At 45.7% G+C, this 12,264-nt stretch overlaps 2 protein-coding genes across 11 annotated transcripts in view; one reads left to right on the top strand and one right to left on the bottom strand.

The window, feature by feature from the left end:
- The window catches only part of kics2 (KICSTOR subunit 2), a 33,086-nt gene that overhangs the window by 5,604 nt on the left and 15,218 nt on the right, over nt 1-12,264 (top strand). For 4 of the 7 annotated variants that reach the window (XM_054800616.1, XM_054800615.1, XM_054800618.1 and 1 more), the window contains one exon: nt 91-7,457. In XM_054800616.1, the coding sequence (XP_054656591.1) occupies nt 91-910 (820 nt within the window). In that variant the 3' untranslated portion in view covers nt 911-7,457. Of the gene's footprint in view, nt 1-90; nt 7,458-12,264 lie in introns of those variants that run through there. The other 3 variants (XR_008573844.1, XR_008573845.1, XM_054800619.1) reach the window with 1 other exon arrangement.
- Nucleotides 1,378-12,255, bottom strand: LOC129194983 (uncharacterized). Of its 4 annotated transcripts, none has more exons than XM_054800632.1 (3): nt 9,881-9,896; nt 3,211-4,272; nt 1,378-1,759 (listed from the first exon to the last, which is right to left on the bottom strand). In XM_054800632.1, the coding sequence occupies exons 2-3, from the start codon at nt 3,708-3,710 to the stop codon at nt 1,462-1,464; spliced, it is 798 nt and encodes a 265-aa protein (XP_054656607.1). In that variant the 5' UTR covers nt 3,711-4,272; nt 9,881-9,896; the 3' UTR covers nt 1,378-1,461. The 4 variants fall into 4 exon arrangements, 2 of the variants coding, with proteins under 2 accessions (XP_054656607.1, XP_054656606.1); XR_008573847.1 differs by having other exon boundaries at nt 1,384-1,766; nt 3,211-6,808; nt 9,144-12,255; XR_008573846.1 differs by having other exon boundaries at nt 1,385-2,744; nt 3,211-6,808; nt 9,144-12,255.

Genomic DNA, 12,264 nt, shown 5'->3' with positions numbered 1-12,264 from the left:
GAAAGAGAAGTGCTGAATGCAGAAAGTCACCATGGCTTCTCTGCAGGGAGTGTTTGTTGTGTTTGTGTGATTAATGACGCTGTCCTCCAGGTTCCACCATCCCATCCTGGGCCGAGTGGAAGAGAGCTTCCAGACGGAGGTGGACGTGGTGACCCAGTTACTGCGTTGCCAGGCCCAAGTGTCTGAGTGGCATTTCCTGCCCGCCTTGCTCAACCTGCACAGCGCCACCACCAAACTGGGGGCCTGGGGTCAGCTGTTCCAGCGCCAGAAGGATACTCGCAAGCATCTGTTTGGAGGTCAATCCCAAAAGGCCGTGCAGCCCCCGCAGCTCTACGCGTGGCTGCAGCGCTTCCAGGTGGCGCTGCTCGCCAAGTTCAGCTTCTACTTCCACGAAGCGCTGAGTCGGCAGACGCCGCCCGCCGACTTGCGCGCCCTGACTGCCCGAACCGTGCCCGACTACCACGGTAAGATTTGCTCCTTTGTGCGCAAACACGATGCCAGCAACATGTCTCTGGTGTTCGACAACCGCGGCTCCGTGAGCTTCCAGGGTCACGGCTACCACCACCCGCACTCATACCGAGAGGCGCCCAAGGGCGTCGAGCAGTTCCCCGCCGTCGTTTCGCTTCCATCAGGTGAGCGGCCGCTAACGCACTGGCCTAACGTTATCATGATGATGGGGGACCGTGCAGCCGAGCTCAACACTTTGGACAAAGTGGTCCACTTCTATGATGACAAGGTCCAAAGTACGTACTACCTGACCCGGCCCGAGCCGCATTTCACCCTGGTGGTCATCTTTGACGGTAAGAAGTCCGAGAAAGACCTGCACATTGCCGCCTTCCTGCAGGAGATCTCTGCCTCGCTGAGGAACTCCAAACCCTTCAGCACCCTCAAGCCGGGCTCAAAGGGCTGAGCGGACCCCAAAGAAAAGACCCGTTGGTTTTTCTAGTTTTGGTACTCCTGGTGAAATCCCTACAGAAATGTTCCCAATCCAAAGTCAAAACCAAATTGTTTTACTTCTCCTACAAAGGCTTTTAATTGCTTCTAAATTTTAACAAATCCATCTGTTTTAGTTTACTTTTAATCATGTATATGTTCACAGTGGTTCCTTCAATAAAAATTAAATCTTCACGTACGAAAAAAGAAAGATGCTGTTGCATGGTTTGTTCACCAGGCGGCGCCGGTGAGCGCTAATTTAAAGGAAAATAGAACTTTTTAGAAAATGTTGCTCATAATCACAATCTTTATGTGAGACATGAACATGCGTCTTTCTCTTTTCTGTGTGTTCTAAAGATATAAAAACAGGTAAAAAGGGGCAGCTAAGAATGCACGTAATGGGATGCACCTATTCCGCTGAAGCATGGAATTCTATCTGAGGATATGGGAGTCTAAATAATCAAACCAAAGACTATAAACCAGTGAGATTTATTCCTGACAAAAAGTTTCTAGTACAGACGTCCGGGCCTATAACAGTCCCTGTATGCCTACAAGTAAGCGGGTCTTACTACAGCGCAGCTGGAATAAGGCACCCTTTCTTTCCCTGCCCGGCAATTTTATACATTTTGAGATTGTGTAGTATGCAGGAGGTCTGGCGATCGTGGACCAATCAGCTCGTGCAGGGGGTTGGCGATGAGATCTTTTGAAGTCCACCAGATGCTCGATAAAGCTTGTCCATTGGAGTGAAACTGTCATTTGTGTGCACTCAGCCGGTGGGGGTTTTGCCTGGGACATCCTGTTATCAACGTTGTCCTTCCTCTGAACCCTGTAGGCTCACAAGACCAACACAGCAAATAACATATAACCGTTGACCTAGCACGTCTGCTCTGGCCAAAGGTTAAACCCAAGTAAGGATGTGTGTGCGTGAATATCTTAAGTATGATGCCCAAGCAACTACTAAGTAATGTGAATATAAACTATAATGCATAGCAAGGCAAATCAACAAAGTAATATAGATATACGTTAATTATGATGCATAATAATATAAGTCAACTAAATAATGTAAATATATGTGAATTAGGCATAATGAAAATAATCTACTTCTTCATTCCCCCTCTTGGCCTCGAAAGAGGCCACAACAACATACGGTAAGCAAAGTAGCAAACACAGCAATTGAAGAAAGAAGAGATGAGGTTTTTGTACTGCCCAAAATAAGCCATCCACATGTCCCAAACGAAGTATTCACACCCGAATGATCTTTCATCTTACGGTTTAAGGTGCGCAGGCCATCTACTAGTACTTGGGTAAGTTTACCATCAGCAGCCAAAGCAATGTGATTCTGGAAGGTCATCAGCGAGGTCACTGTCAGCTGTTCATGGACTGCCTGAAACCCGGCCTGTGTAACGCTGAATGTTGTAATGAATATAATTAATGCGGTAAACATTTTGGTTAACAGTTATCCACGAAAGAATAGACTCAAATCCAGCATCCACATGGTTAACGAGTTTGTATTCATCCGGGACACCCTGAGGAACCCCGAAGGCGTCAACGTAAGTGGGATCAGTCCGCTGAGCCAAATGGTGGGAGGTGTCACGACGTCTTCGAGTGTGTGTTGGTGGCAGGAGGGCCACTGAGTCGACCGCATCCATCTAATGATCTATAGAAGCCGGAATCACACTTACCGGTAGAATGAGAGAAACCAATGCATACAAACAGGTCATGCTTTTAGCAGGAAGGCGATCGAAGAGTACTGTTCCTCCGCACCACCACCACACATCGGCTCGAGAGACGGGAGAAAAGGTTGAAGACACCTGATGGCCCGAAACACAAAGAGTCATTCACCCATCCTAGCAAATGTTTTTTCCCCGTAGAGCTGTTAACACAAGTGAAATTATCTGCTGAAACGGTTGTCAAATATAGGCTTTACCGTTGTCGGTGGGACCACAGGATATACTTCGTCCCATGCACGGCACTTAAATTGTTTAATATAGGTAGAATTCATAACAGACCTAAAGCAGGAATCATCTAATACTGCGGGAATAACTTTTAACTAGGCCCTGGGACCCATACACACCACGCAATCAGAAGAAGTTTTATTGGTCGCCTGCTCAACCATGAGAAGCCAATTGTTGGTATGACCTGTAACTCCAGGGGTGTGACAGTGTGTGGAACAAGAGCAGTAATAACATAAGGAACCAGCAGGAGGCAGAAAAGAGAACTTGCAGCAACTATACAAACAGCTATCAAATATGTTCCATTCCATTTTCCTCCGCTTACCCGGGTCCGGGTCGCGGGGGCAGCAATCTCAGTAGGGAAGCCCAGACTTCCCGGTCCCTGACCACCTCCTCCAGCTCCACTGTGAGGACACCAAGGCGTTCCCAGGCCAGCTGTGAGACATAATCCCTCCTAGGTCTTCCCCGGGGCCTTCTCCCGGCTGGGCATGCCCGAAACACCTCACCAGGGAGGCGTCCGGGAGGCATCCGGACTAGATGCCCGAGCCACCTCAGCTGGCTCCTCTCGATGTGAAGGAGCAGCGGCTCTACTCTGAGCTCCTCCCGGATAACCGAGCTCCTCACCCTGTCTCTTAGGGTGAGTCCCGCCACCCTACGAAGAATACTCATTTCAGCCGCTTGTATCCGCGATCTCGTTCTTTCGGTCATGACCCAAAGCTCATGACCATAGATGAGGGTGGGAACATAGATTGAACGGTAAATTGAGAGCTTTGCCTTCCAGCTCAGCTCTCTCTTCACCACGACGGTCCGGTACAGCGACCGCATTACTGCAGACGCTGTGCCGATCCGCCTATCGACCTCACACTCCTACCTTCCCTCACTCGTGAACAAGACCCCGAGATACTTGAACTCCTCCACCTGGGGCAGGACCTCATTCCCAACCCAGAGGGAGCAATCCACCCTTTTCCGACTGAGAACCATGGCCTCGGATTTGGAGGTGCTGAGTCTCATCCCAGAAGCTTCACACTCAGATGCAAACCGTCCCAGTAAACGCTGCAGGTCACAGCCCAATGAGGCCATCAGGACCACATCGTCTGCAAATAGCAGAGATGAGATCCTAGTGCCCCCGAACTGGACTCCCTTGACACCTGTGCCTAGAAATTCTGTCCCTGAAAATTATAAACAGAATCGGTGACAAAGGGCAGCCTTGGCGGAGCCATCAAATATGTATTATACTAAATTAATTAACTCTCCACCCCTCTTGGACTGGGAAACACCCATTCCACCTAGGCTCTGACCACTTCCTGGAGAACCTCTTCAGGAAGACCTTGTCAGCGACCAAAAGTGAGGGAGGAGTCGCAGAGGGAGGCACAGCTGAGTCACGAACCTGTTGAGAAACAGACACAGCAAGGGCATGCAACTGCTTCCAATAGGATTTTAAACTTCCAGGGAAATTTCCGCACCTGGCCACAGGGCGGTAGCCAAATTACTTGGAATGGGCTTAAAAGAGGAACAAAAGTTACAATGATTCTAAATAAGGTCTTTCATATTAGAATGCCACCAGTTGTTTAGATTCGACAGCATTACCAGAGGACCCACATATGCCAATCCGTGAGCCTCGGAAAGAGCCTGAGTAAACAACTGACCCATAAGAAGAGCAGGACACCCATTGGGGCCCACCCACACCCCGTCGGATGTGAGATAGGCACCCTTGGACCGCCAAAAACTTACCTCTTCCGGAGAAGCAGAACGATGGTGGGACGCAATAACGTCCAAAGACAATGGGTTATCCAGCTGGTGATCAGGCAGCTGAGAACAAGTTATCATCAAATCGGAGGGGCGGTACCCAGCCCCCTGCCTTTTGCAGCCTGGTCTGCTGCGTCATTGCCCCTAGCTTAAAGGGTGTTAGCCTAGCTATGTCCTGCAGTTTACACAATAACCAATGAAGCAGGTAGATGAATACTTTTAGCTAAACATTCAATCAAAGGCCTGTGGGCTATTGGGGTACCTTTAGCTGTCACGAAACCCGTCCGCTGCCACACAGGCAGGTTGAGGACAGCGGCGCCCACAGCATAGGCAGAGTCACAGTAAATAGTCTTGTCTTGTCAAGCTCCAGCCTCCAAGGCCAAGCATAAAGCCAGCACTTCCGCCCCCTGGGCCAAAGGGTCAGTCATGTAAACGTCAGAAGTCACCAGCAGAAAAGTGGCAGAAGATGAGTCATGTCGGACAACAGCGGCAGCTGCACACAGGTTCCCATCTGAGTGTCTGAAGCAGCAGCCGTCTGAAAAAGAACTTATTGACAAATGTGAGCTCTGAGTGGTGCGGTGTATTCAACGAAGCAGGGAATGTAATTCTTGCCGCAGAGACCTAAGAAAGAAAAGCATTTATTTTACCGTATTTGGTTTGGGATTATGTAAAATGGAGGAGTGATGGGCTGCAGACATGGCTGAGCCCTGGGCAGACCATGCACGTCCAAGAAAAATGACCGCCTTTCTACAGCATTGCAGCTTCTGTTTGGAAACCTTGAAATCACACCGAAAAAGCTTCACCACACTGTGAACCACTTATAGAGGGGAGACAATGAGGTCAACACTCTGTGTGGGTCCGGGACTGGAAGTACTAGAATCACTGTGATATCATAATGACTCTCAAATCATGTGCCATACGGTTACTCTTACCGTCTGCTTTTTCACCGGTCTCTAAAGGTGTGGACCATGGGGAACTGGACACTTCCAGCACCCCCGCATCCCACAGCCCACACATCGTGCTCTCCATGCCCTCATCAGCTTCAGCCGGCCAACGTTACTGCTGTCTGCAAACAACTTGTTCATCAGAAATAGTTAGTTCAATATCAGCATATTTTGAGCAATACCCTACATCAAAAGGACCGGTGGACCACATCCCCTCCGGGATTGAGGCCAGCATGTCCTGGCGAAGTTAATTGTCTGTGAGGTCCCTCCCAGGCTCCCGAGAGAGTACCTGATGTCGTAGAACAGCCGAGTCAGTCATCCTCCCCTTACAATTCTATACCCTTTAGATGATGGTGAATATTGAACCTGAGACGCCTCGGAGGGCTGCCAATCAGTGAGAGCGCTCAGGTGTTTGCACCTAAAAATGGTGTTATTTTATCGGCATACATTTGATCATGGTAACGATCATAAAATAGAATGCAATGTAGCGGGTCGATGGGTTGCATATAAGTAGCACAAGAGCAGATCCAAGGTTTCCACACGTTGAACATAGTAAATACACCTTTATTTGACACAGGTGTTTCAGGGTCAAGCTCCGCCCAATAAATGTCCACTGTCTGTGCTGTTGGAAGTGCTTTCATCAGCCACTGTCCCCCTCTTGTGCTGTCATTGCAGTCCAGGTATGTGCCATCAGGAAATAGAATGGACAGTCTTTTGTTCCCGCCATATCAGTGTCCAGTGGTCTGCTGTTAAACAGTTGTGATTTGTGAATGTTTGTTTTCAGGGTGGAATAAGTTGCCCCAATGTCCACCAAGCCTCGAATCTTTCGGCCATTAACAATCCATTGAAGCATTGGTTCTGCCAAGTCCATGCTTCCAAGGCCCCCCAGGCGTCCCTATGCCTGCCAGTAGGGGTCGTCTCCAGCTGGGGGCATCTGTGTAGTACTGTCCCCCTTGAGTGTGATGATCAGCCTGCCATCTGCCTGGCGTCCAGGGATATGCTCTCCCACGCCTTCTGGTGGCCGCTTGGAAACCGCCTCTGCCTTGTGGTGGTCCTGCCTGTGGGGGAGGTAGGACACCCTGCTGGTGTCGCTGAGCTTGGGGTTCAGTGGACAGTTCCTGGCCCAATGATCAAAAGAGCCACACAGGAAACAGGCCCCACTAGGATGCTATCTTGCTTGTGTGTATGCACCGCTTCAATGACCCCTGCTGCCACCATCAGCCACCCCTGGCCCTGCCACATGACATTTAATGCCTTAGTTTTTTGTTTTTTTGTTTTCCGTTTATCTTATCTTCTAGCTTCAGCCAATTGTAATTTTAACAACTGTGTCTCCATTTCTGCCAATTTTGTTTTATCCTCTGCCTATGTGTTTTTATAATTTGTCAAATGATGGGCGAGATGCTGACAAAAACGGCGTTCAGACGACACCAAATTGTCGGGATCCCCCTGTAATTTAATTTTCAGCAAAGCCGGCATCCCGTTCAGAATGGCGGTTCTGAACAAAGTATCTGTCAGTGCCTTCAGTTGCCGCGGACCATTTCTGTAAACATTACATAATACACCAACATTGTAATACACCTGTCATCCCATGACAGGGAAGTCGGTACGGTACCCTTGAGATAAGAAATTCCTGAAATATTCCTAAAATAGTAAATAACTGAGTCACATACACCAAAAGGGCGCTGCAACCCCACCGTGTCCAATCCTGCTGCACTAATCAAAGCTGCAAGCTGTGAAGGTGTACAAGATAAAGTTAATAATTGTTTTACATCACCCCAAGCCAAATGTGTGCCTGCTGTCATTCTGAGTAAACCATCAATCCAATTATTACAACCCCTGGCAAAAATGATGGAATCACCAGTCTCGGAGGATGTTCATTCAGTTGTTTAAATTTGTAGAAAAAAAGCAGATCGCAGACATGACACAAAACTAAAGTCATTTCAAATGGCAACTTTCTGGCTTTCTGGCTAAAAGAAATCAAGAAAAAAAGATGTGGTAGTCAGTAACAGTTACTTTTTTAGACCAATCAGAGGGAAAAAATTACGGAATCACTCAATTCTGAGGAAAAAATTATGGAATCACCCTCTAAATTTCCATTCCCAAAACTAATATCTGCATCAGATTAGATCTGCTGGTTAGTCTGCAGTTAAACAGGAGTGATCACACCTTGGAGAGCTGTTGCACCAAGTAGACTGACATGAATCATGGCTCCAACACAAGAGATGTCAATTGAAACAAAGGAGAGGATTATCAAACCTCTTAAAGAAGGTAAATCATCACGCAATGTTGCAAAAGATGTTGGTTGTTCACAGTCAGCTGTGTCTAAAATCTGGACCAAGTACAAACAACATGGGAAGGTTGTTAAAGGCAAGCATACTGGTAGACCAAGGAAGACATCAAAGCGCCAAGACAGAAAACAAAGCAATATGTCTTGAAAACAGAAAATGCACAGCAAAACAAATGAGGAACAAATGGGAGGAAACTGGAGTCAACGTCTGTGACCGAACTGTAAGAAACCGCCTAAAGGAAATGGGATTTACATCCAGGAAAGCTAAACGAAAGCCATCATTAACACCTAAACAGAAAAAAACAAGGTTACAATGGGCTAAGGAAAAGCAATCGTGGACTGTGGATGACTGGATGAAATTCATATTCAGTGATGAATCGAGAATCTGCATTGGGCAAGGTGATGATGCTGGAACTTTTGTTTGGTGCCGTTCCAATGAGATTTATGAAGACGACTGCCTGAAGAAAACACGCACATTTCCACAGTCATTGATGATATGGGGCTGCATGTCAGGTAAAGGCACTGGGGAGATAGCTGTCATTACATCTTCAATAAATGCACAAGTTTACGTTGACATTTTGGACACTTTTCTTATCCCATCAATTGAAAGGGCGTTTGGGGATGATGAAATCATTTTTCAGGATGATAATGCATCTTGCCATAGAGCAAAAACTGTGAAAACATTCCTTGAAGAAAGACACATAAGGTCAATGTCATGGCCTGCAAATAGTCCGGATCTCAATCCAATTGAAAATCTGTGGTGGAAGTTGAAGAAAATGGTCCAACCTGCAAAGCTGATCTGGCAAAAGCAATCAGAGAAAGTTGGAGCCAGATTGATGAAGAGTACTGTTTGTCACTCATTAAGTCCATGCTTCTGAGACTGCGAGCTGTTATAAAAGCCAGAGGTGGTGCAACAAAGTACTAGTGGTGTGTTGAAGTATTCTTTTGTTGTTGTTTTTTTTCATGATTCCATAATTTTTTCCTCAGAATTGAGTGATTCCATAATTTTTTCCCCCTGATTGGTCTAAAAAAGTAACTGTTACTGACTACCACATCTTTTTTTCTTGATTTCTTTTAGTGTTTCTTAAAGCCAGAAAGTTGCCATTTGAAATGACTTTAGTTTTGTGTCTTGTCTGTGATCTGCTTTTTTTCTACAAATTTAAACAACTGAATGAACATCCTCCGAGACTGGTGATTCCATAATTTTTGCCAGGGGTTGTATAACTATTGCGCTATTCCTGCCGTCCGTGAATGATAAAAGTTCATAATTTGCAAAATTACCGTGTCCGTCTACACAAAGAAGAAACATCCCTCGGCGAGGGCTGTCCTCCTCTCCCGGGTCCTGAGTTTTTATTAGCTACTCATTCTTGCTTCAATAAAGTTATCATAATCCACTCTCTCCTCCGTTTTATTTTGGCGGGGCTTCACTCCGTCTCTGGCTTCCTGTACCAGCCTCCGGTGGGGGAGTGGCCACACGAATAGGTGTACTATGAGATCGATCTTGTCTGGATTTATCATGCATTTCTTGAACCACTCTTTTGCCAATTTCAAAAATCTAGTCTCAAAGTCCTTCGTCAAACCGACACTTGAACACTGGTTCTCTGGCGCGAGTCAGGGCGGGGTTGGTCAGTCAAGTCCTTTCCATGCAAAGCCGTCCTCTAACCATGTCGTTATTTGTCAGTCCAAGGTTTATCAGTCTCTTCGTCAAAGTCAACATTAACTTTACCAGCCAGTCGCATTACAGGAAATAACCCGCCATGTCTCTCATACCGCGGTGAAGTCGTAGAGACGCGACGCTGTTGCTGAGCAACTGTAAACCGTGCTAGCAAAGCTAACCTCTACTTCCTTAGCAAACCGTAATTTTAGAGTGTACACAACAATAAACACGTCAGTCCAAACTCTCACTAGACATCCACAATGTAACATACAACATAACACAGTCTACGACGACACAACACATTAACTCTTCATACACATTTTACGCAACTTTCTGGGAAAAAGCACATTTCACGTCTTACCTTGTCCATTTCAGAAAGATGCGCGCCTCGTGACGTAACTACGTCACCACGCTCCAACACAAACTGACGCAACAATCGCACATACAAAACTACGACATAAACATTTACTCATACAAAAGATAACAATAATGCTTTACGAGTTTTGCTGAAATTAACAACAGTTTTTCAAACTCGTTACACAAATCAGGATAGAATAGAACAACATTCCCTCTTTTAGTCTATCTTAGTCTGCATGATCTTATCTGATGATGCTTCCAGCGCACTTAACTCCGAACCCAGTGGATTTGAAGAAGCGCGAGTCAGCATCACTTTTTTTTTAGTTAAATCCACAGCCGCCAAAATCAGCTGCTGCAACCACACCCTATGTTTATCTACTTCCTATTATTCTTTCTTCGTGTCTCTTCGCTACCCATCCTGCCAACTTAACTTGTTCCCTCAACTGCATAACTTTACACCTTGCATCCTACTCTGTCCTTTTAAATTTATTACACAGTTCATCCACCGCCTAATTCAACCTCAGCCCACATACGTTTCAACTTCTCCTTTTCCTTACCTTGTTTATTTTTATCCATTCCACTCCTGCACTTTTGCCAAGTAATCCTCTGTTTGCATCCAAGGTGCGCTTCTGCACCTGCCATACTCGTCACACTCACGGTCAAACTCTCCATCCATTCTCACGTCACTCACAACTTTCACACTCACCCACGTTAAAATTAAAAATCACACAAATATCAAAACAATCACACAAACGGTTCTTTATCGGATCGAGCCGAAAAAGACTCCACCCTTACTTATTGTAGTTTACCAATTCGCCACTTGAGGGAGGCAAACACAACAAACGTTACCGGTCGTCACCGACAATAAAATAAAGTAAAATATCAACTAAATCACACAAACAATTCTTTTTGGACCTATCCAACAAGGACCAAACCTGTAGTTTACCAGATCGCCGCTGGAGGGCCTACAACCCAATTTAAACCTCACCGGTCGCCGCCGGGAAAAAAAAAAAAAATACAAATCAAATAACACAATATGTCTAGACGTATTCTACTACAAAGAATTACTTCTCACAGTCATTATACCATTTCCCTTCATCTCCATAATTTTGATAAAGTCAATATGCAGAAATTTGGATTTTAAATCAACAGGTTTTCCGCTTACCTTTCTTAGAGAGAGTGCACTCAGGAGATGAACAGCAATGGGATGACCAGAAAAAAACAACATCCAAAAAGCCACCTTCCGAACTCCCCCCCTCCCACGTTGGGTGCCAAAACTGAAGCGTGGAATTCTATCTGAGGATATGGGAGTCTAAATAATCAAACCAAAGACTATAAACCAGTGAGATCTATTCCTGACAAAAAGTTTCTAGTACAGACGTCCGGGCCTATAACAGTCCCTGTATGCCTACAAGTAAGCGGGTCTTACTACAGCGCAGCTGGAATAAGGCACCCTTTCTTTCCCTGCCCGGCAATTTTATACATTTTGAGATCGTGTAGTATGCAGGAGGTCTGGCGATCGTGGACCAATCAGCTCGTGCAGGGGGTTGGCGATGAGATCTTTTGAAGTCCACCAGATGCTCGATAAAGCTTGTCCATTGGAGTGAAACTGTCATTTGTGTGCACTCAGCCGGTGGGGGTTTTGCCTGGGACATCCTGTTATCAACGTTGTCCTTCCTCTGAACCCTGTAGGCTCACAAGACCAACACAGCAAATAACATATAACCAGGATGTGTGTGCGTGAATATCTTAAGTATGTTGCCCAAGTAACTACTAAGTAATGTGAATATAAACTATAATGCATAGCAATGCAAATCAACAAAGTAATATAGATATATGTTAATTATGATGCATAATAATGTAAGTCAACTAAATAATGTAAATATATGTGAATTAGGCATAATGAAAATAATCTACTTCTTCACCGCCTAGGAAGCCTTCTAGAAAAACCTCCAAAAAGCACCGACAACACTCCATTTCCATCATGTGAGCTGCATATGAACCGCGTTGTCATTATTATTGTTATTAACATTGTTACGCCCAAGAACTACGTTACTGGCGTAGTGACATCTCGCCACACCACACAGGCTAGCTACTAGCCAGCTAGCTACTAGCTTCACACACTCGCTCACAACGCCTCAGGCCGCGAGCCAAAGTGCAAAAGTGCACTTTCCTTTTAAAGTAGCATGAAACCTAAACTCTTTATTCAGTACCAGTTAATGCAGGGGTGTCCAAAGTGCGGCACAGGGGCCTATTGTGTCCCTGATTGTAGAAATAAAATTAAAAAGAAAACCGCTAAAAATGACAAAATTTAGCAAAAACTCCCAATGTTGATAGCACAAAACAATGTTAGAACTTTTTTTTTTACAAAATGTATATAAATAGAGT

Source organism: Dunckerocampus dactyliophorus, chromosome 15 (assembly GCF_027744805.1).
Source record: "Dunckerocampus dactyliophorus isolate RoL2022-P2 chromosome 15, RoL_Ddac_1.1, whole genome shotgun sequence".
Lineage (NCBI taxonomy): Eukaryota > Metazoa > Chordata > Actinopteri > Syngnathiformes > Syngnathidae > Dunckerocampus > Dunckerocampus dactyliophorus.
This window is presented reverse-complemented; position numbering and strand designations above follow the sequence as displayed.

Bases quoted from the DNA above. Each gene is read 5' to 3' on its own strand.
- LOC129194983 (XM_054800632.1), bottom strand. From the start codon at position 3,710: ATGCGGTCGCTGTACCGGACCGTCGTGGTGAAGAGAGAGCTGAGCTGG. The intron at 1,760-3,210 runs GTAAGCGGAGGA...GTGAGCCTACAG, and splicing joins CCCCCGCGACCCGGACCCGG to GGTTCAGAGGAAGGACAACG.